At 36.2% G+C, this 25,186-nt stretch overlaps 1 protein-coding gene across 3 annotated transcripts in view; it reads left to right on the top strand.

Moving 5' to 3' along the window:
• The window catches only part of LOC111514068 (xanthine dehydrogenase), a 28,874-nt gene extending 4,520 nt beyond the window's left edge, over nucleotides 1–24,354 (top strand). The window contains exons 2-11 of one of the 3 annotated variants that reach the window (XM_074175046.1): nucleotides 7,445–7,502; nucleotides 8,344–8,440; nucleotides 8,509–10,648; nucleotides 10,912–11,220; nucleotides 11,354–11,691; nucleotides 12,394–12,700; nucleotides 17,359–17,632; nucleotides 18,406–18,629; nucleotides 18,717–18,887; nucleotides 24,173–24,354. In XM_074175046.1, coding sequence (XP_074031147.1) covers nucleotides 7,445–7,502; nucleotides 8,344–8,440; nucleotides 8,509–10,648; nucleotides 10,912–11,220; nucleotides 11,354–11,691; nucleotides 12,394–12,700; nucleotides 17,359–17,632; nucleotides 18,406–18,629; nucleotides 18,717–18,887; nucleotides 24,173–24,223 — 3,969 coding nt within the window. In that variant the 3' untranslated portion in view covers nucleotides 24,224–24,354. Of the gene's footprint in view, nucleotides 1–7,444; nucleotides 7,503–8,343; nucleotides 8,441–8,508; nucleotides 10,649–10,911; nucleotides 11,221–11,353; nucleotides 11,692–12,393; nucleotides 12,701–17,358; nucleotides 17,633–18,330; nucleotides 18,360–18,405; nucleotides 18,630–18,716; nucleotides 18,888–24,172 lie in introns of those variants that run through there. The other 2 variants (XM_074175047.1, XM_074175048.1) reach the window with 2 other exon arrangements.
• Nucleotides 24,355–25,186: the final 832 nt, after the last annotated feature.

The following is a 25,186-nucleotide window of genomic DNA, read 5'->3' as shown; positions in this document are numbered from 1 at the left end:
TTAGTTTTCGACCCATATCTCTGAAAAAATCGGAAGCAAAGGAACCAAAGCTACCAAATGTTTCAATGGCAATTAGATATTCCGTTGTTTCATTTTCTCAGCATATTCAGCGGCCCCACCAAATGTTTGCGAAGTTGAATTGAGATGAGAGCGAGCCAAGGTATCAACACAGGTGAATTATGAAGTGGTGATTACCATTTTTGATCGGGGTGGTAATTAGGGGTTGATTTCCACATTTTGTCACCGAACGAATTTGGTGTGTGTGAGTAGGATTTTTGGCTTTGGTGAGTACCAATTAGCCTCTGTCCAACATTATTTTCGTCAAAGCTCCCTTGATATTGATGCCATGGACTTTTTTTAGGAAACAAAGATAATTTTTCCAGCACTTCATAAAGGTTCAATGATTTTCCAACGAGAAATGCATTTTGTTTACTTCACGTTGAAACTTGTTTGCTATTAGACGAATAAGAAGTTACCTGAAGAAAAATGAGAAATAAAACTTTCTATGTTTTTACATCTTTCATTTGTAACTAATGTTGTTACTGCAGTATCGTCCTATAAGACATTTTTCAACAGTTGTACAATAAACTTGTTTATTGTATTGTAATTTTTCATTGTATTGTATTGTAATTGTAATGGACTGATACCATAAATCTATTGTTATTTGTAGGCTATATTTTTATTAGGGATGATTTTCCTCAAGTTTTTCGAAAAAAACCGTCTGAAAATGTGGATTTATTCATAGAAGTTGCTTAAAATTAGTAAATCCATTCATTTTTTAACTCACTTCTAATGAAATATTTCTCATCCCTCAGAGGAGGTGCACTATCGGGGTAAAACCCTCAGTATAGAGTCAACTTTGAAATAGAGGGTAAGTACTCATAGAAAATAAATCAAAACTTCTATGAACATTGGTGCTGTTTGGCAGAATATTCAATAAAAACCGAAAAACCGATTTACAAATTCATTGTGAATAATTATGCTGAAGCCTCAATATCAGAGTTTTGAGGTTTGACAAACCCCATTTTGAAGAATGATGATTATTTTTAGCAAATTTATATTCGAGTTATTTTTTTTTCAAAAATCAGATAAAAAATCAGTTCAAAACTCACTTCAATGCAACCTACATATTTCATTTCAAAAAGTAATAAAAAGAATTCGATTTTCTATTGGTTTCTATTGTTTGATCACTTGCCAATGTACATTCTGTATTTATTTTTCTGAGGACTGTTCAAAAAAGCTCTCAAATGTTTGCTTCTAGATGAAGCATAGTATATCTACATTGAATGAGTTTTATTGTGACATTTCGGTTATCTTCAAAAAAACAGAAAAGTTTAATAATTAATCATGAGAACACAGAAGATTTGCAATGAATATTTGTTCCAAATCATATTCCTTTTTCTAACGTTCTTGCATATAATACTCTTGACAAACATTCGTTAAAATAATCAATGTTTGTTTTTTCACTGATTTCCAGATTGCTTATTCAAATGAATTTTTATGAGGCCATTGTCAGTTTTTTAATAAAAATTAATAATAATCGTCTTTTGTTTGTTAATAACCAGAAAATCTAAAGTCTTTTATTAATCTGTTATCTAAGAATACACAGAAATAAAATTGTTTTTCCTATCAAAATAGCTGAACTTTTATTATGTAATTTGATATTATTCTCATGATTTTGAGTAATTTACTAAATTAAAATTTCTCAAGTTTCCTTTTCTAAGAAAAAACACGCACATATAAACAACCGAACTAATTGTTTTATTATGGACCAACATATCTGCACAAACACCCTATACATATTTGTTGTCTCCACCTATCAGAAATAGTTGTACAAAAAATATTCTTTCTGCTAAGATTTTTCTCGATTGAGCTTTTTTAACGTCAACTTGATGGTTTCTCTAATATCGTTCCATATATTAATTGGTGGAATGTATAGGAAGTTCCTCAATTCGTTCTATTAGAATTGAATCAGAGCTGTTATCTTGTTCTGAAATCAAAATATTATTAAGGGAGACATTGAAATGATATTTAATAAGTCCTGAGACTGGAACTCCATAGTCCGAGTTACCTATATACCGGGTGTCCCACATTTTATGTGACAGGCAATATCTGGTTTGTTCAAGGAGATACACAAAAATGCTACATACAAAAGTTTTAGGAGTTCATGAGAGCTATATTTTGATATAATTTTTAAATATGCAGGGTGTTTGGTGTAGGTGCTACAGACCAAAATTCCATTTTTTAAAATATAACGCCCTATATATCATCACATATTCAAATGCTACGTTAAATTCTGATATCATTTCATGTTTGGTTTTTGAAATTCGGTTACGGCGTTTTTGAGTTATTGCACTTTTCCTTAAATATAAAGTTTCAAAAAAATGTATTTACTCGTACACGAATCTAGTCTATATCTTTTATTAAATTGAACTAGACTACTACTGAATACAAACCATTATTCTCACCTCTACGATACGATATCGATATCAGTTGAATATAATATTGAAATTCTTGAGAATGTGACTAACTTGAGGGTGAATTGCTTTATATTGCACAATTTCATCAAGTATCTTATGCTTGTTGATGCCATAGTAACAAATGTTGTTGAATTGTATCTACTTGTCAGTTCGATTCAGTGATTTTTTGCAAAACAGTAACTGTGTTCTTTGTGCGAAAACTCCAGTATGCCTTTCGCGTTTAGTCCAAGTGATTGCATTGATATGTTATTAATTTTTGCGGAATGTCAGAAAAACTGCCGTCAAGCACAACGTCTATACCAAGAACGTTTTCCAGACAGACCCATTCCGTCACGAATGACTTTTTCGAGAGTTGTAGAAAAATTGCGAACTGGGTCATTTCCTTCTACTATAAAGCATCGTCATCATACGAGATCTGTTAGAACTGAAGATTTAGAGATCAATGTTGTTGGCTTATACTATTATTCATCCACATGTTTCTATCCGTACTCTTGCAGAAGAAGTCGGTGTGAGTAAATCTAATGTACAGAGAATTCTGAAAGAAAATAAATACCACCCATTCAAAATTCAGTTGGTACAAGGTTTGAAACCCACGGACTTTGAACGACGACTTGAATTCATTGCTTGTATTTAGGTAATATTACATGAAAGTCCTAACATATTCAGTCAAATTTTGTGGAGCGATGAATCGCGATTACACAATAATGGAGTTGTGAATCGACATAACAGTCACTATTGGTCTCAAGAAAATCCCCACTGGGTCCGCGAAAGTAATTTTCAAACTACTTGGGGTATTAATGTATGGTGTGGATTGTACAATGGCCGCATCATAGGACCTTATTTTTTCAATGAAAATCTCAATGGATTGCGATATTTACATTTTCTAGAAAATGATTTGATCCAGTTGATGGAAGATATTTCCATAGCAGAACGACAAGGAATTTGGTGGCAACAAGATGGTGCTTCTCCTCACAATTCACAGGTTGTTACTGAATATCTGGATAGAACGTACCCAAATAGATGGATTGGTAATAAGGGTCCAATTCGGTGGCCGGCTCGTTCCCCAGATTTATCACCGCTTGATTCTTTCCTATGGGGTTATTTAAAAGATATTGTTTTCACTAGTCCCCCTTTGAATGTGGATGATCTGAAAATGAAAATTCGACTAGCGTACAGTGATATTACGCCTGATATTATAAGAGCGACTTGTACGAGAGAAGTGATTCGACGTTTCGAAGCCTGTATAATATCTAATGGGCATCACTTTGAACAATTTTTATGACTTATTTCTAGGTACCTACCATTCTTATGAAATGATTTATCAAGTTATATTATTTACATTGTTATTAATTAAAGATTTGTTTTCGAATACACCTCTTTCAATTTCGCAATTGTTTCAATGATTCCTGACTGAATTCCACAACTCAAAATTGAAACCATTACTTCGAACACCCAAAATTTTGACTAATTTTCATGTGATCTGATGCAGAGAGAATAATTGTATGAGATATTTTTAAAAATAATAGTCGTTCTCAAGACTTTACATTTTAAGCAATAACTCAACAACGCCGTAACCGAATCTCAAAAACCAAACATGAAATGATATCAGAATTTAACGTAGGATCTGAATATGTAATGATATACAGGGCGTTCTATTTTAAAAAATGGAATTTTGGTCTGTAGCACCTACACCAAACACCCTGTGTATTTAAAAATTATATCAAAATATAGCTCTCATGAACTCCTAAAACTTTTGTATGAAACATTTTTGTGTATCTCCTTCAACAAACCAGATATTGCCTGTCACATAAAATGTGGGACACCCGGTATAGTAGGTATAGTATATCAGAGGTTCTCAAGCTTATTTTGTCTACCGCCCACTTCGAGAATTAATTATTTTCTAGCGCTCCCCATTTTTTTTTACTTTACTACATCTTAAGAATCACAATCGCAGTCATTATTTCAATAATTACATTATGTGTGAAATGTGAAAATGATACTTTCTGATAAGGGTAATGTTTTCACATTAAGCCATTTTGTAATATTGGGAAAAGTTTTATTCGTGTTATTAAAACAAACATTTCAATTTGAATTTCAAAACTAATATAATGTGAAGGATAAATTTGATGATTTTTAACAAGTTTGTGAATATCAATTTCGAATTTATTCAAAAACAGCCGTAAGTTACCGCGTTCGGTAATCTGCAACCGATTTCTCTTTTCAGTTAACAACGTTGCCGCAGCACTAAATCCACGTTCACACAAATACGATGATGGGAATGCTATCAAAAATAGTTGAACACAATCACCACACCACAATCTAGGGTACAATTGCGGGATTGGCTTTTGTAGCCAAAATTCTTGGTATCCATTTTTGAATTTTATTTTTATTTCCTCGTTCGTTATCAGTTCTATGAGTTCTTCTTTCAGCTGGGGTGATCCTGCTGTGTTGACATTTGAAAAAGGATCCAACACCCAGTCCGGTATGTCCAATTTTAAAATGTCCTGGAATCGTTCTGCAAAATCACTGTGGAGGTTCTCAAAATGTTGGCAGTCAACAAGCAAGTCGTCATTGTTGAAGAATACTGCTGACAAATTAGGGAAATTGCGAAACTCTCGTCTGCCGATATTATTCTTGTATAAGAGCAATTTGGCTACAAAAGCAGCAACGACATTTTCTGTTTTAATCAAATTCAAGTCGTCACCTTGAAGTTGGAGATTGACTTAATTAAATAATTTATACAGTACGCAATATTATTCTTTGAAGTGATGAGGTTGTCGTGCAATTCTTTGTCTTTGTTTTCCAAGAACTCTACTACAGAATCAGACAGTGACCTCTTGATAACCAACGCACTTTTGTGTGAAATAGCAATTGGTTGAAATCTTCATCATGAGCAACACAAAGCTGTGCAATGCGTAATCTGTCATTTGAAGAGCTGCTTTGATGATATATTGCGGTGCTTGAGAGAGGCGCTCACTCAAATTTTTCGCAACCAAATGTTGCCTATGAATGACGCAATGTATAGCGAGCACATCTGGAATTTTATATTTTAAGTACGCTATGAAACCTTTGTGACGTCCTGTCATAGCCGGAGCGCCATCCGTAGCAGCTGATAATATTCTTCAGTGGATTTTTTTTCTCATTACAAATTTTTTTCAGTGTATTATATATGGTTTTTCCTTTTGTATCCGTCTCTAAATTTCTGGAAAATAGTAGTTCTTGTTATAGTTTCTCATTTTTAATAAACCTCACATATGACAACAACAATGCTTCATTGGTTGGTAAAGTGGACTCATCTAACTGAATTGAGAATTTGGAAGTCTTCAGATAAGTGCACAATGACTCTTTGATGTTTTCAGCCATCTCATCAATTCGTCTTTGCACGGAACTATTGCTCAAAGGAATTTTTCGGATAATATGTGCCGATGGTTTATGAAGCACAGTAGTTATTACTTCTTTTATTGCCGGTAAAATTAAATCCTCTCCAATAGTGTGGGGTTAACCTGTTTGAGCAATTAGCAAGGAGATATTGTAGGAAGCTCGGAGTCTGTCGTATTCTTGCTCAGAAGCCGCTGAAAAAAGTTTTGGCACAGTTGTCTGAGCTGAGTGTTTCTTTTCCAGTTCTTGAAAATAAGTCACACTTTTGTCTTTTTTATCTGAATGCATTTCATTCAGATGATCTTGTAGCCTTGAGGGTTTCATCGCTTGGTTCGAAAATGTTTTTTGACAAAGAAGGCCCATAGGCGAAGATGGATTTGTGGGATTTTCAATTAATCCATATTTTATATATTCCGCGCTATACTGCCCTTTCTTTTTTTTTGCTTCCGACATAGTTTTGCCTTCAAAAATGCCGAAGTAAAGAATCGAGTATTGAAAACTTGCTAATGCACCTCTTCACCACCGCACGTACAGCACTTTACCTAACTAGTCGCTAACTAAATTCACTTGTTTTCGTAATATCGTCGTATGACATTACTGGCTGGATGGCGCGCGCGCTCTTTTATATGAGGCAGCGGGCGGGCCTAGTACTTTCCAGAACAGAGACTAGAAACTTCTCGCTTCGCATTGAAGCTTACCGCCATCTATTGTACAGTTTGACAACTATCGGACAGAAAATAGTTACTGTCTAGTCCCCTAGATGGTGTTACACGAGGAAACGCGCGTTAAGCGTAAAGGAGCGGTAAATATTGTGTTAAAAGCAAAAAACATTTTAAAATTAGCCATCGCCCCCCTAAACCGCTTCAACGCCCCCCAATCTTCTCTGTGCCCTTTACTGCTCCCCTATAGGCCTCCAGTGGCAACAAGGGGTCGTTTTCGCTTTGACAAAGACTAGTATATAGTATGAAAGAGGTAAAATTTTACTTACATGGATCACTATCATCTTCAATGGCGAACATCCGCTATTTCGGAATAAGACACTAGCCTAATTGCCTCTTCAGCACCAATTCTGGATAACATTGCAAGATGAGGCACATTCATTCCTAAAATTACGACTCCATGTCACGAATGAGTTGAATCTACTCAATATCGATGACAGTTCGTAATGACATTCATTCGCTCACCTGAATTCATCCCAGCCATAGGAATTATGTTCCAATTGAAAAAAGTATATTTTTAGGAGAGAATACTTTTCGGGAAAGAAATATTTCGGCTTTCTTCTTCTCCAGTTTGGAGTATGAACTGAATAGGAAAAAGTGTTCTTCGTATGATTCAATGATCATGTAAAAGTACTTGATTTGAAAGTATTTCTTCCTTCATGTCATCAATTGTTTGTATGAAAGTAGTCGTTTCGAGGGGGCTTTTTCTTCCAAGTTGTATTTGATAGCTACTTCTTCGAACGATCCACACATATTTTGGAATTGATTGCTTTCTTTCTATTTTTGCAAGATTTTCACATTTTTCATGCAAAGTAGAAAGTCAAAATCTTTCTTTCCCAAAAATGACTATGCAATTTTTTATTTCAGATAGAAGATGATCAAGTTGATCCTGAATGGACTCTCTTGTACTACTTGAGAAGCAAATGTATCCTTCATGACCCATTCTTCAGATCTACTGCTTCTCAAAATTACAAACGTTTGAGTTGAATAGTTTGATTGCACTGCAGATGTGGCTGTCAAGCATGTTGCTTCCGTTTTCATTGAAATCAGCTTAAACAATAATTTAAATGTATGTGCAGGTTAATAATCTTTCAACTTTCAATTAGTCATTCTTTGAAAGAGCCTTCGAAAATCTGAATGTCGGAAATAAATTGTGCAAAATTTTGAGTTCCTCTATCAACTAAGTCAGGCATGAACTAGTATTTTGTAAGATTTGAAGGTTAACTTTCCATGAGATCACATGAATTGAATTCACTGTAGAAATCCATAAGATCTACCTACTGATGAACTAACATCCACTCTTGCACTTGCGGATAGAAGCTGGGCATGGGGATCATGACCCCTCCGACCACACATCAGTCTCTCCCACGGTGTCTACATGGAAAATCAGATGTGTACTCAGACCTTAAAAAAATCTATAGAAGAAAAATATTACTTCGTTTCATTATTACTCCAATCTTAAATGTGCATATCACTCCTCATCACGATAATTCACGGTCTCAGCTGCAATATACCCGATAGTATTGATTGTGCACATGTTAGTTTCAACTGAAATTTTCTAATTTCAAATGTCTTATCATCATAGAAACATCAGAGAACAATTATTTTGACCCTGACCCCCGTAAAGTCACTCTGAATCTGCCACTGCAACGTTGTCCTAAATTCACTAACAAAATGACTCTCCATCAGTTTGAAATCGTTACCAAGAACGGAATTCTTTTTTTTTAAAAAGATCTGAGGATATTTTCTTTAACATTCATCTCCAGTGCGTCTTTGCGGTACAAAACTGGGATGCGGAGAAGGAGGTTGTGGAGCTTGTACAGTGATGGTTTCCAAACTTGATAGGATGACAAATACAGTCATGTATCCTTTTAATAAAAAATCCAATTCCTTCGATTTTCATCCAAGAAATTCAACTTAACAGCTCTCAGTCACCTACCAGTAAACGCTTGCTTAGCTCCAATCTGCTCCCTTCACGGTCAAGCAGTCACCACCATAGAAGGCATAGGCTCTACCAAAACTAGGCTTCATCCAGTACAAGAACGAATCGCAAAAGCACACGGTTCTCAGTGTGGATTTTGCACCCCAGGTATCGTCATGTCCATGTACACTCTCCTCAGAAACTCGCCCAAACCCACGATTGAAGAGATGGAACTAGCTTTTCAAGGCAACCTTTGCAGATGCACGGGCTACAGACCAATCATCGAAGGCTACAAAACCTTCACGGAAGAATGGGAAATTGGTAGGATCGGCACTAAAGCATCGACTGCTTGTGGTATGGGCGAAAACTGTTGTAAGTTCCAAAACGGCTCAGAAATTGAAGAAGATGTCCTGTTCAAGGCCAGTGAGTTCACTCCATACGATCCCTCTCAGGAGCCAATTTTTCCACCTGAACTTAGGCTCAGTGACAAATACGACAAGGAATACTTGATTGTGACTGGAAAAAGGGTGACTTGGTATCGACCAACAACCCTTAATGAACTATTAAAATTGAAACGGAAATTTCCCAAAGCGAAAATAGTTGTTGGAAACACAGAAATCGGAGTTGAAATGAAGTTCAAACAAATGCTATATCCCATTGTCATCCAACCCGTCCAGATTCCTGAGATGACTAGGATCGAGGAGGTTTCTGAAGGCGCTAAGATTGGCGCAGCTGCAACTCTAGCAAATATCGAAACTTTTCTGAAACTTCAAGTCAACTCTCAACCTGAGTATAAAACGAGAATCTTCCAAGCAGCCCTGGAGATGCTCAACTGGTTTGCTGGGAGGCAGATCCGCAGTGTGGGTGCACTAGGAGGTAACATAATGACTGGCAGTCCAATCTCGGACATGATTCCACTCTTGATAGCAGCAAGGGCGGAACTGGAATTGGTCAGTGAAAACAGTGAAGTACGAAGAGTGATACTGGATGACAAATTCTTCGTAGGGTATAGAACCAGCATTTTAAAACCAGAAGAGATACTGCTTTCCATTCTTATCCCTTTTACCAAAGAGAACCAATATTTTCAGGCTTATAAACAGGCGAGGAGACGTGGGGATGACATAGCAATAGTGAATGAAGCAGTTCATGTTACTTTCGTCCCTGGATCGAATATTATCGCAGATATAAACTTTGGCTTTGGTGGAATGTCTTTCAAAGCTCTATCTGCCCCAAGAACCCAAGATCGACTTATCGGAATGCCTTGGAACAGAGACACTTTAGAGCTTGCCTTCACCAGCCTACTCGAGGACATTCCTCTCGATCCTGGTGCACCAGGTGGAATGATCCAGTACAGAAAATCCCTAACACTGAGTTTATTTTTCAGAGCTTTTCTTGCCATTTCGCAAAAAATCCAGGCGTACGTTCCTACTATTGAAATAGACAAGAAAGAGCTGAGTGGTATACAAGGCTACACTACCCAGGAGCTTAAAAGCTCTCAATACTTTGCCATCCCAGCTAGATCAAATTCAACTGTGGATTCTCTCCAGAAACCAATAGTACACTCATCTGCTTACAAACAAGCTACAGGGGAAGCTGTTTACTGCGACGACATTCCTCATCAGGAAGGTGCACTCTACTGCGCTTTCGTTCTTAGCACCAAAGCGCACGCTAGAATTGTCGAAATAGATGAATCAGAAGCCTTATCGATGGATGGGGTGCGTGGGTTTGTCTCTGCCAAGGATGTCAGGGAAGGTTGCAATTGGGGCTGTGTCATACAGGACGAGGAAGTATTTTACTCAGATACAGTAACCGCTCAAGGCCAAATATTAGGGTTGATAGTCGCTGACGATCAGATCCTCGCCCAAAGAGCTGCAAAGAAGGTTAGAGTGACCTACGAGGAACTAGAACCCGTAATAATTAGTATAGAGGATGCCATAAAGCGTAAGTCGTTTTTAGGAGATCCACAGGTGATGGAAAAAGGTAATGTGGAACTTGCATTTAGAAACGCTCAGCATGTTGTTGAGGGGGAGTGCAGAATGGGAGGACAAGAGCACTTTTATCTGGAAACTCAAGCCTGTATTGTCATACCGCAACCTGAGGATGATGAAATGTTGATTTATTCATCTACCCAGAATCCATCAGAAGTATCGGTAAGTATTTCATGGAAAAATATCTGGTTCTCTTTCATCTACAGCTGCCTTATTGCATTATAAAAAATGTGAAACTGAACAATATAGATTGACTACTAATGATTCTTGCATTTAGATCTTGTAGAGTTTCCTCTATCCAATTAATCATCTATAACCCTCAGTTTGGAATATCTTAATGGTAATCATCTAAAATGTAACTACCTTCTATACATTGTCACTTTTTCTATTGGTTTCGCATGTGTACGATATTTGTTTCTTGTTAGGCTATGGTCGCTGAGGTATTGGATATTCCACAAAACAAGGTAGTGGTCAAAGTCAAAAGACTAGGAGGTGGGTTTGGTGGGAAGCAGGCCAAAGGCAGTCTTATTGCTCTGCCAATGGCTGTGGCTGCTAGAAAATTCAAGAAACCATTGAGATGTATGTTAGACAGGGATGCGGATATGATGATGACAGGAACGAGGCATCCGTTTTATTTCAAATACAAAGTAGGATTTGATGATGATGGAAAAATATTAGGATGTGATGCCAAGTTGTATGCCAATGCTGGTTACTCAACTGATCTTACACTGGCGGTGAGTAATATTTAGGAAGAGTACATAGGATTGTTCTGAATGAATTCCTTCGCGGAGATGTCTCTTTTATTATTTCATTGAAAGCTGAGTGTTGTGTCAATAACCATATTTCAAAAAGTGAAATGTTTTTTAGGTAGTAGAAAAAGCTCTCACCCACTTTGAAAACGCTTACTTTATTCCTGCCATCAGGGTTAGAGGTTTCGCTTGCAAAACGAACCTACCATCTAATACGGCCTTCAGAGGGTTTGGAGGACCACAAGGGATGTTTTTGGCAGAGAACATGGCTCAACACATCGCATACTATCTGAAGAAAGATCCTGTGGAAATAAGCGAAATAAATCTATATAAAGAAGGAGATGTCACATTTTATCATCAAAAACTGGTAGACTGTACACTCGGTAGATGTTGGAAGGAGTGCCTTGATTCGTCACAGTACACTATTAGAAGGGAGAAAGTGAGAAATTTCAATAGGTGAGATTGTTTATAGTAAAATGGAAGATATGTTTGGAACTCATTAATGATGAAATTTCTGAAATTAAAGAAAGAAATTATAAAACAACAATAAAATTTAATTAGCGCTCCGGGGCAACTTCATTGATTCCAATGGCGCATTTGCTTTTTCAGCTGCAGGAAAACCCGGAAAAACCTGCAGCACCACATCATCTGAAGATCTTGATCTGCCAATACATGACACGGCAGAAATGAGAGCTTCAGTTTCAATTGATACGTCAAGAAGAGAACTTCGACCTCGCCCCTGAAGATGACTGCCGCAGTTAAATCGCTTGGAGATTGTAAGCAAAGAAGACCACGGCAAAACCCGGAAACAAACCGAAACGCCTTCCGGAAAATGCCCGTTTTATGGAAATTCGATCAATGATGTGAAGCAGATAGTCAAATAATAGATATTATTGAATAGAAAACGTATTTAAAAAAAAATACCTCCCCTATCAATTATACAATTTCATATTTTATAACTTCATTAGTAGAGTCAATCTCAATGCCCTCACATAAAGTACAACGATGATGTAGGTACCTACTTAGTAACTGGAGGGTGAAAACACAATAATAAACATAAAGTTATCATTAGTGTTTCTTTTTTTCATTGAATGTATTTTCATACATATCTCTATTCTTCCGGTTGATACATCTTGGAAAGTTCCTTTTGTTTTCCAGGAAAAATCGGTACAAAAAAAGAGGGTTGAGTATAATTCCCACAAAATATGGAATAGCCTACGCCGAACTCTTCCTTAATCAAGCTGGCGCCCTAGTTCTGGTGTACAGAGACGGATCGGTTCTCATATCCCATGGAGGTACCGAAATGGGACAGGGACTACACACCAAAATGGTCCAAGTGGCCAGTAGAGCTTTGGACATTTCCACGGACAAAATTCACATCAGTGAAACTGCAACTGACAAAGTTCCGAACACTTCTCCTACAGCAGCTAGCTCAGGTTCGGATCTGAATGGAATGGCATTGTTAGTAAGTCTCTTTTGATCACTTGATCTCAATAATTCTCTTTCTGAAACGAATAGTCGCAATTTTTTATTTTAAATGCCACCGCTGTTGCTAACAATACTACGTTGCTCTGGTTTATTGTGTACCTATGCTCAAAAAATTCTATTCAATTACTTATAATACAACATGACACTCTGACTTAAAAACAAATAATTTCCAGGAAACACATAAAAACCGTAACATCTGTATCTATAGAGTAGGGGGTGTAAGCCCACAGCACATATGACCCATCGTACATCCTACCAAGGAGTTGTCTTCCTAGGTCATCGTCCATCCTGTCCTCTCCAGGAAGATGGACAGGTCACTGGGAGACATCTTCTTTATATCGGCAGGTAAAGGCCAAGACTCGCCGAACACACACTCTCTTATTAACGACAATTCCAGGCACTCGCATAGGACATGCCTGACAGTCTCGTCTTCCTTTTCACACATCCTGCATAGAGGTGTGTCCACTAGCCCCATATTATGGAAGTGTTTCCTTAGTTGACAGTGGCCAGTCAGAAATCCTACTGTTTAGCGTAGATTTTTCCTGGTCATCGCCAGAAGGTGATCCTGGCAAAATTGCATCCTTTGATTCCATCCCATCTCTTTAAGGATTGAGCATGGGTGTAACATTTGGCTAGTTCCGCAATTGACGAAGTCATCCGGCCGTAGGTGCCACTGGATCCTAAAATTCTTAGTCCAACCACTTCCTTGGCTGAAGAATCGACAATGCCATTACCTTTACTCCTGTCATGCCCTTTAACCCACCCCAGGATGATGTTATTATCTACCGAGGCGTTGGCTGAATCTTGGTGACACTCTAGTACTAGCCCTGAGGTTATACGTTGTCTGTTCAAGGCTAATAGGGCTTGTCTGCTGTCAGTGAAGATTGTTTATCTGTATCCATGTGTGTTCCCACGAGTAGCAAGGAAATATTTGGTCACCTTTGGCAGAGCCCCGCATTACCAGAGGAAGACTAATTACAATGAGGTTTCGCCCTGTTCCCCAAGGGGATCGTTCTTAATCGCATATCACCTTGCGGCCATTCAGATGTCGCCACGATTCCTTACACCTTAGCATGGGTCCGCGGTGGCATGTTTTGCAGGGCTTTTGGTGGGTTCCCTTCACCCTACTTATATCTGCCACTGACCAGGAGTCCGGTGACCCCGTCCGTAAAGCAACATTGGCTTCCCAGACAGGGCCTCCAGTCCCCTGGCGGTTCTCCAATCCGCCACCTGGGGACGCGCCCGATAGGTAGCCCAACCCACGGAAAAAAGAAAACCGTATATTCACTATTCTTGAAACCAAGTGACCTCAAAGAAATATATGATGTAATCACCACACTAAAAAACAAAACATCAGTAGGAGACGATGAGGTATCGATAAAAGTATTAACCCATTAATGGTCAAGGCATTAGAAATTTGTAATTTAGAAAAAATATTTATTGTGGCACGTTTAGAATACTCAAAAAAACAACAATTCGTCATTAAAAAAAATATAAACCCACAGTATTGAAAAAAACAAGTGGATGCGTAAGCGCACCTTTGGCCAAAAATGGGTAAAATAATCGAATGAAAAAGAATGTGGTATCTGTTTTATTGATTTATTGTTTTATTAATCTGAATTTATTTCGATTCATGGTTTCTCTCACAATGCGCACTTCTTTATCTTCATCCTTCGACCAATACATGTCAGTTTATGGTAGAGTATGATATCCGGATATTATCAGTATCCCAATAAATTTTTTCAAATCTGATTTGTTGATATGAGAATCGTGTCGGTTTCTTTGGGTTGCATAGGTATTTGAAAAATGCAAATTTTTTCGGTCACCTCGTTATCCAAAAATAGTGAAAAAATTTCGTTAGGCGTCTTGCCGCCATGTTCTGCTCTTATGTTATTCAAATGATCAATAGAATGGTATTGGGGAGAATCTGAGTAGGTATTATATCTATTCTTCTCCATTCTGGAATAACACTTTTTTGAGATTTCGTAGCTTTTTGATTTTCTGATTCAATACGTTTTGCTATTTCACTCAGAGGGAGGTCGTCTTCTGAATCATGACTATCTTCATTCGATTGTATACTAGAAGTTCCAGCAACATCCGTCTCAGCACGTTCTGCTGTTTCACTCGAATGTATGTCATCATCTGAATCAACACTATACTTATTCACTTGTATTTCATAAGTTCCGCAATATCCTGCTTCATTATTTCTTCTCCGATTATATTTTCATCAATGTTTTCCTCATCGGTCAACTCGTCTGTTTCCGGCGGCACATAAACGACATCAATCGAATCATAATTTTGATAATTCAACTCTTCCTCTAATAAAGCACTGAACTCTTGTGTCATCGGTGGTCTCTTCGTATCCCATTTCGAAAACTGGCTATAAGAATGAATAATGATAATAAAATACCAAAATCTACATTCGAGTTGTGATTCTTACCTCATTTTGACAATTTTTCACAAAAAATACGAGAAATCTTCCCTGCCAATACTGATTCGCACTGAACTAAACTCAATCAAGACTAATAATCGACTGACCATCGTATCCTAATATTCCCAAACTTGTCAAAACTCGCATACTATTGCATAAAATGTTTACCATTATCGGCCAAAGGTGCGTATATGCAACCATCACAAATACATGCAAAAATGAACGACATCCGAAAATATTTACGTAAATGAAAATACACTTTATCATTGAGCATATTTTTCATTACTGTTCAGCATAAAATAAATTTATCATTTTATATTCAGTATCGAAAAAAATAGATTTTATTGGAGAATTACAAGAACGGTCAATTTATTATATTTTCAAGTAAATTTTAGAAATTGATAAAATCATGTTTTGGATTGAATAAAAATATTTTTACTTTTTCTGGATTATTGTTATGAATATCCATCAGAATAAACATAAATAATACTGATCCAAACCACAAAAAAAAATATGTATAGAAAAGTTGTGTTTACGCATCTTTGGCGGTTAATGGGTTGATGTATGTAGCTGAGGAGATTTGATGTTGACCAAAGGAATTTTCCCAGACAAATTGAAAAAGCTGCAGTCAGCGCCATCTATAGAAAAAGAGAAAAAACAAATTGGCAAACTATCGACCAATAGCTCTTTTATTAAATATCAGTAAGGTTTTTAAAAAATAATAATTGTGAATTTTGTTGAACGTCACAAACTGATTTCAGATTCTCAAAATGGTTTCAGAAAAGATAAATCCACTATACTAACGTTATATAATGCCCTTACTGCGATATTGAACTCACTGAACAATAAAAATGAAACTATAGCAGCAATTATAGATATTGAATATTTTGGAATGAGAGGAGTGTCCTTGAAATTGATACACTCTCACATAACAAATATATTTTACTACCTAATAGAAAAAGATGAAAATGGTGAACAAATCAAATCCGAAAAGGAAAAAATAAAAGTGGGGTTCCACAAGACTCCCTACTTGGGCCATCAGTGTTCATTTTGTATATTAATAACTTGCCTCATATAGTTAATCAAAAAATTATCCAATTTGGGGACGACACTTCTTTAATGTTCCGCGATCAACATGTAAATGAATATTAATAAAACTCAACTCATGAACTTTTCAAAACACTAGATCATGACTACAATACTAGATTCAAATAACATTTAATTCCGGATTTTAAAAATTATAGTTATATTCAAAGAAATGTAAAATTTTCAGTCATAAACATTTTCAATCATATGTCTGATAATCTGAAAAAATACCAATTAATGAAATGGAGCATCTTAAGCAGGTTTTAATACAAAAGACTTATTGGAGGAATATTTTGAAGATAGTCCTATATAAATGTACTACTATAAAATGTTATACTCCATAGGCGAATACCTTTTGAATGTGTAATCTCAGTTCATAAGTTATTATATTTTCCCCTACGGGTTTTTTTTTTCTATTGTTTTTTTTATTTCTTTTGTATATTCAATCTATTTATATTATTGACGTGTTCTATACCCGTTTGGGTATTATGTATGATAGTATAATACATAATAATTATACACATGAACGAATAAAGAATATATATATGTCTATCTTCAATTTTACTTTGAAAATATTTCACTAATGTTCTAATTAATATATAATAAGATATAAATAATATACCGATTTTTATATAATACCATACTATTGAGTCTACTTTCTACATGATTCCTAATATTTTTCAGGCCAATTCAGACAATTCAAATTAATGTTATCATTGTTTTACACTAGTACTTGAAATTATGTTTTGTAATTTCCACAACTTTCCATTTTTTATTCTGTTCTCTTTACTTACTTATTGTGAGGTCTACTTTTTGTAACTTTACTAACTTTTGAACATTGTGTTTTGTCACCAATTTTTACCTTTTGTTAATTGTTTTTTTTTTAATATGTCCAGGCTTGTGATGAGTCTTGGAAAATAAAGTTGTTTCAATGATAGATTATCGCCTTATCATTCGAACCGAACTGATCTCATCAAGTCTAAACCCCACAATTGTATATAATAGAATTCTCGCGAACAATCTTCGGATTGTGCCAGAATGATTAATTATTCCCTAGCGTTCACTTCCATTCTTTAAATACGTTCTCATTTATCATTTCATTTTATATTTGATTACAGAATGCGTGTTCAACCCTCAAAGAACGACTAAGGCCCTACAAAGATGCAAATCCTGCCGGTACCTGGGAACAGTGGGTGGATTCAGCCTACTTAGATAGAGTGAATTTAGCTGTGTCGGGATTCTACAGAACTCCAGAAGTAGGATATAATTTCAAAACTGGGGAAGGGCTTTTGTATAACTATTTCACCTATGGGGCTGCTTGCACTGAGGTTGAAATCGATACTCTTACAGGCGACCATCAAGTCATCAATACTGATATTGTCATGGATTTAGGTGAGTTTGTGCCTGGTTCAGACCATTTTAATTTGATGTTTAATGCCTAGTGTGGAGCTGGCTTAGGTAAGGTTTGGTTAGGTCTAAAGTGGTTCATTATGATTCACACCTATTCAAACCAAATAAACCCAGCTTCTTAACGAAGCAGATTAGTTCATATGGTGAGTGTTATTTTAGGTCAGATGGTAAGAGTACGGCTCTGCCGAACTCTAAGGACCTGATTCGGTTCCCAGTGGGGCAGGTACAAAGTATATGCTCTGCTGTTCCATCATTTTCCAAACAGAGGCGACACACACTGTCTTCCGACAGTTCATATGATGATTCAAACGACAGTGACCTGTGAGGAGGCCTGTTAGACATTGTATTTCATCCTACTGTAGTCTAACAACTGTTTGGAAGATTTTGCTAGAAGTCTTCAAATCTTCTTGCCATCCAGGTGTTCAATGTTTGTTTGGTAAAACCTAAAGCGATACCAATGACAGGTTCTGGTCCGATGAAGCTACTTGCAGCACCACCCTTTGCACGGGAGTCAGCAGCTTCATTGCCTTCCAGGACAGTGTGGTCAGGAATACGCCAGAGACAATTTATTAAGTCTTCCTATTGAGGAGAGTCGTTTTTGGCAATTTGCTACTCGTAACTGGCTCACTAGGGCTTGTTCTTCAAGGACAGTTTGATCCAAGAATGTATACATGTTTCAGCCTTGTGCCACTGATAAGACTTATGGCGGATGTCTGATCACGAATGCTTTTTTATGGGTCATGAGTTTTTTCTAGGAGAAAGTTTGAATCCTGCAATCGATATCGGCCAAATTGAAGGTGGGTTCATGCAGGGTTACGGTTTATTCGTGCTTGAAGAGATGGTTTACTCACCAAGAGGAGACATTTTCACAAGAGGCCCTGGAACTTACAAAATACCCGGATTTTCTGACATACCAGCTGAATTCAACGTCTCACTACTGAAGGGAGTTTCCAACCCAAGAGCTGTGTACTCCTCAAAGGTATGTGCCTTTATGTTGTATCACCCATTAATGTTGATTCCGTTACATGATTATGTTCATCTTATTGATTCTGATTCATTTTTATAGGCAGTGGGTGAACCGCCACTTTTTCTAGCGAGTTCGGCATTTTTTGCGATCAAAGATGCTATAAAAGCAGCCCGTGAAGAGAGCAGCCTTCCTGCTACGCATTTCAGATTTGACGCTCCAGCTACTTCTGCAAGAATACGAATGGCTTGCGAAGATAACATCACATCAAGAGTAAGTATGAAAAGTATGTGCTAGCAAAAATACATCCTTAGAGTCAATTATCCAGACATCGAGAAGAAGAGGGATTGATGATACATGATGCAGATCATAGCCTCTATCCTTTGAGTAAGATTGGTGAGAACGACCATTATGGGGTAAACGGAGTGGTCTTCAGGAAGAGTCTTGTCTTCACCTTCATAAACGAGTTACTATGTCTTCTAGACCACAATGTACTTAGTGTACTGTGCTATCCTAGTTCCGGAATCCTAGTCCCGGAATAATAATTCAGTGAGGAGACATATGCAGTTGGCCCTGAATTGTCTTACAAGATGGGCTCAAGAATAAACAAGGCCTAACATAAGCTCGTCCAAATCGATCACAGTAATATTCACCAAGAGAGACAAGATAGAGGGACTAGGACTTTCGCACCTTCGAAACATAATTTTCATAAATCTTGAAATATTTCGGAGGTAATACTAACCTTGAAATGAAAGTGGAGTTAGCACTGAGGCTGGCGAAGCGCACCTATGAGAAGACGTGGAGGCTGAAATCAGATATTTCATAATAGCTCTGCATCAAGGTGCATCCTGATGACTCATGCCTTCATGGTCTGGTGACCAAAGGTAAATCAAGCTGCTGCTATTAACAAACTCGGCAAAGTGCAAAGACGTGCGTATTTGGAAATGATAGGAACGGTGAAAACCACCACAGTAGTGAAACAGTTCTACACTGAAAGTTGAAATCATTGTATCCAGAAAGGAAGGAAGTTCTTGCACGCTGTTAGAAATGGTTTGTGAAGAATTACTTCAAATGTACTGTCTTGCACTCCAGTTCGGTACAATTGGTACAATCTCCAACCAGGGTAACAGAAGTCAGCCAAACTCTCATAGACGTTCTTGTTGTGAATAACTTACAGCACATTTTTTCCTCAGATGTTATTGATATTGATGGTGTTTCCGATCATTTTGCTATCATTCTTGAGGTCGATATACCCAAAACAAAATATAAAAGTTTGTTAGTTACCGTGATTTCAGAAATCTTGAAGTAAACTCCTTTGAAGAAGATTTATTTCAGGTCAACTGGGACAGTATTTATCTTTTAGATGATGTTGATGACATGCTTTCTTTCTTAAATGATAACTTAACACAAATTTTCAATACTCATATACCTAATCGCACAATTAGAGCTACTGAGCCGCCAAAACCCTGTATGACGTACAATATAAAACTAATGCTTGAACTGAAACAGAAAGCATTCCAACGATACAAAAGAATGAGAACACCGGGATCTTGGGAATACTATAAAGAACTGCGTGATAATGTCTCTAGTGCTGTCCGCCGTGAAACTGTTCATCTCAATATTGTACAGAAGAATTCTAAGGCTACATGGAATACTTTCAGATCTTTCGAAGTGCTTCGAAATAATAAAACTCTGGCTATTCCGCCGTTTTTAAAAAATTTGAATGATCTGAATGAACATTTCATAAATATATCAATATTTAAAAAAACTGCCAGCCAAGTAGCTGTATGCGAAACATATCACAATCCTAAATACGAACCAGAGTTTATTTTTCATAATATAAACTCGTATGAAGTGAATAAGCACTTTAATATAATCAGTAGTAATGCTATGGGCTCTGAAATCACAATCCGTATGGGATTTAGTTTTGTCCCATTTATTGGAATACATAACATATACCTTCAACTTTGCCATCGAGAATAGTAAATTTCCCTCCCAATGGAAGCATGCTAAAGTTAAGCCATTGGCAAAATGTAACGATCCCTTAGACCTATAAGTATTCTTCCTGTCATCTCAAAAGCCTTTGAAATAAAGAACAGATCACAGATTACGTTAAATGAAAAAATCTCATTACCCCATTCAGTCTCGTCACTGACGACATATTCAAATCACTTGATGAAGGAAATTTCACACGTCTCTTAATGCGTAAAGCATTCGATACCTTGAATCTTTCTTCATTGACCATAAAACTTTAGTGCTTTGGTTTCACCCATAATGCAGTGTCACTTATTAATAGATATCTCTCCAAAAGGATCAACTCACCTTGATGGTAACCAATCAACAATAGTATCAAAAAATTTGGTGTACCGCAAGGTTCATTTCTGGGACCGCTCCTTTCCGCAATTTATATTAGTGACTTTCATGAATTTGTTAGTTTTGGTAAAACACATCACTACTCCGATGATACTCCTTTGTATAGTTCATTCAGCTGTAAAAATATTACACTCGCTAATGAAAATATTAACAGAAATCTTAAAACTCTACATGATGAATCCTGTGCACATAATCTTACTATCAATCCAAAAAAATCCCTGGTCATGTTATTTGGTCTCAAAAGTAAAAGAAATATTGTGTGTGAGTCAATGTCGATCCGTGTCAACAATAACATAATTCCTTTTGTGAATAAATGTAAAAAGCTGGGCTTGTGGTTAGATATAGACTTGAGATTCACAAGATTCTATTGAGACAACTTTTTCCAAGTAGACACCTTTCATCAAAAAGTCTGAAGTTGAGTCTCTGTGAAATACTTATTTTTTCAAGATCAGCTTACTGCGATTGTATCTACGGACCCGCCTTACAACAATTAGATGTAATGCGACTCCAGCGTATACAAAATAGTTGTGTCAGATTTTCCTACGGTATCTGAAAGTATGATCACATAAATCCGTCCTTTCGAGATTCTGGCTGGCTTTCACTCAAATATCTAAGAGCAATCCATTTGCTCAGTTTCACGCATAGAATTCTTGTTTCGGAATATCCACCTTACTCACGTGAAAGACTGGTTGCATTATCACACAGTGGCACTTCTCATAATAGGCATACTTTGCTCATTCCCAGGCATTCCACAGCAATATTTACTCGAAGTTTCTCCTACATTGCGGCAAAGTTGTATAACACCATCCCTACAGACTTTAAAGAATTTATTTAATTTTTACTTCTTATTGTGATGAATAAAGACATATTATTATTATCATTGTCAAGGATTCTTGAAATGAAAGTTGAATATTCAAAAAAGTTATTGTCAAAACATAATTGCCCGTTCTTCTTATCAAGCTGAATCAATTTGACAAGAAATATCTGAATTGAACGGCAGCAAATGAAAAACATCATCTAAGTCGAAAACGGAATATCAGTCGACGACCCAGAAGCAGTTAGGAATTTATTCAATCCATATTTCATCAACGCGCGTCATCAACTCATCGTTAAAATTAGTCAGCCAATTTCATTATATATTCATTAAATATATTTCATTATAAAATGAGAAAGAATTCAATTTTCTTCCAACCGTATATTGAATCAGAATTACTTGCTGAATATGAAACTATAAAACAAAACTTTTGCTGTCCCAGATGTTCATTCTGAACATAACATCATTCAGTTATTGATTTTTCTGGAGATTTTTTATTAAAGGATTTTTTTCACGACTCTCAAAACTGGGAAAGTCATCTCAATATCGAACCAGGCATTCAATAGAAAATCATAGACCGATCGCAGTGCCATAATAATTTGCAAAAATATTTGAATATACCATAATTAATTCATATTACGTGCTGGGGGAAGAGGGGAGGGGTGAATAATTTTTTTCATAAAAGAGCATAATCATATGCAACATTACCTACAATAAAATAGGTGAAAATGTCGTTCCCGGTTTCGAAAATTAATAGTGGTGATTTTAACGACCCCTGTTCATTATTTGGGGTTGGCGCAATTGCAACATTGGTTGAGAATCACATGGACTACTTCATATCAAAAAATCAAAAAAATCCAGTGAGACCCAATACCCATAAGGATTTTACGGGGTCATTTGCAGACAAACGCATCTCCTTTCATGATCAACATGATTTTATATTAGGAAAATCAACAAACACAGCTTCGTCTTCGTCTTTCTTAAAAAAAACCTACACACGTGTTTAGGCCTGACAAATGTAATGTTGGAATTTTATGCTCATTATAATGTAAAACAATAAATCATTTTTTTCTATAAGACAACAATTCATCAGTATCACACCAATGTGTGTACAATCCTGAGAGAAATTTAGACAATCTCGTATCTATACAAAAAATTATTTTCGTCTCATTTGATATTCATGTGAAAGTAGTTGTTTGTATATCTGAAAGAAACTTTTGTGTATAATTTATAAAAATTCTTTTTTCTGAAAGTTTCCAACATTTTTTGTTTAATGATCACGAAGTAGGTGCTTATGAAGCATGAAGTCGTGTCACAATATCAGGGTGCGGCTTTAGATTTGTGTCATTAAAACGGTAGATTCATACAAGAAAATTCTAAAACATACATACATGCTAAATTTTCACTATTGAGAACAAAAACAGTAGACCTGGCAACACTGAATTCGGCGCTCCTCTAGTGCGATTTCTTCTTCATCTCTAGAGTACTCCTATTATGACAGCAATTATTCATGTTGATACAGTTACAAATGGCATGACCTCAATTGTTTTTGCGCGCACTATCATAATCTAACAAACAATTAACTTTCTGAGAACGTTTTTCCAAATGAATTTAATATCCAGCGATTCAAATCCAATGTGAATCGCTACTTTCGCACAGGCACTGATCTGAGAGCGCCTTAAGGATTTTCATGTAGGGCTTGTGTTTTGAAATAATTCAACAGTTTTTGGGAAAGAAAGTTTTTGGCTTTCTACTACTCCATCTCGATACAAAAAAAAAAAGAAGGATGAGGGAGTCTTCCAAAGAAAGGAAGGAAGTAACTCTATACACGGATGTGTAGATCATGCAAAAAAGTAACTTTCAGACACAAACTGAAAGGAAGTTCTCCTGAAACAGCTTTTTTTTTTGGATCAAGATGGAGTAGTAGAAAGCCAAAAACTTTCTTTCCCAAAAATTAATCACTCCTAAAAAATATAACCCCTTCAATTCAATTCAATAGTTATTCTGCTAATCCGAAAGGAGACAAATCCAACAAATCAAGAATCATCAAAATCGATACAACCGTTTTTTAGTTATAAATATGTCAGATATCATACACTGAAGTGTTTTCCAGATGAAAACGGCAAAAAATATTCGAACAACGCCTTTCTGATGTGACCATTAAATTGAACGAAATTACTATTTCTTGTTCAAACTTTTCTCCAAATGGAAGTGAGATATCAGACTCAAAAATGCGTAATACATATTACTTTCCACTTTTTATTTAGAAAAGAAGTACAAAATCAAAAAGTGTTTTTCTAAAAACTAATCTTTCCTGAAAACACAAATGTCACTTTTCACATTCATATTCATGTATTATAATCATTTTCAGTTGAAGGAACCGAAGCCTGGAAGTTTTGAACCTTGGAATGTTATAGCTTGAAAAAATATCGCCAAAGGATTTCGGTGAACAACTGTGATGATTTTGGTGTTGGAAGTGGACTGTTGGGAATATTTCCATTAAAAATTAAGAATGAAAGAGTTTAATATGAAATAAAAATACTTCAATGTCTGTATCACTTGTTTTCATCCCACACTGTATTATAGTTTTTTTATTATGGATTCAGTTTTGAGTATCATTGAGTTTTTATTTAGGATATCTTACAAACAATATTATTGTTTTAATGCACTGTTTGAAACCTTTGGAGTAGTAATGAGGATAACTGGAGTTTTTTCCCAACACCAAACCGTTATTTTCAACACCTCGATACGTGTTTCGATCACCAAGTGATCATCTTCAAGAGAAAGAATGAACTAAATATACTTATAATGTTGTCCTTATTTACACCATAGATACCTCTGCTCGGTATCTGCGTCTTAATCGACTTAGAAAATAATTTTACATTTCTAAGCTCTCATAGGCATCTAGATGACTTAAAAAATAATTTTACTTATTTTTAAGCTCCCATAGGCACGAACAAAATAAAACTTACTTTAAACAGGAATATCATACATAAATAAAATAGATAAATTTAATATTTCTATAAAAACACATTTTGACATCTGTTGTTATTTAACTATTTTCATGTTATTGCATTTGCTATGAAGTGGCCGTGTCAGGTGACGCCGAATCACCTGGTTACCAACAAACACTATTGTTTACAGCTCACGCGTAAGTCACATTTCAAGTTCTTGCTGGTGTTTAATGTCTTGCATAACGGAGAACAATAGTGAGAAATTGTTCCTGACGATATTGAAGTGGCTGCAAAAGAGCTTCAACTGAATTGTTACCAAAAAAATTGGATCAGCAGTACGACATCGCATGTTCTAATTTTCCCAGCTGGTGTGAACTTAAAAAAGTGGAAGGAAATTTCAGCAAAACCGTCTTCTTAGTCTATCTAGAAGA

The sequence above is a fragment of the Leptinotarsa decemlineata genome, unplaced genomic scaffold (assembly GCF_025532065.1).
Source record: "Leptinotarsa decemlineata unplaced genomic scaffold, Ldec_3_MD MMD2_tig00000882_RagTag_RagTag, whole genome shotgun sequence".
In the NCBI taxonomy this organism is placed as follows: domain Eukaryota; kingdom Metazoa; phylum Arthropoda; class Insecta; order Coleoptera; family Chrysomelidae; genus Leptinotarsa; species Leptinotarsa decemlineata.
This window is presented reverse-complemented; position numbering and strand designations above follow the sequence as displayed.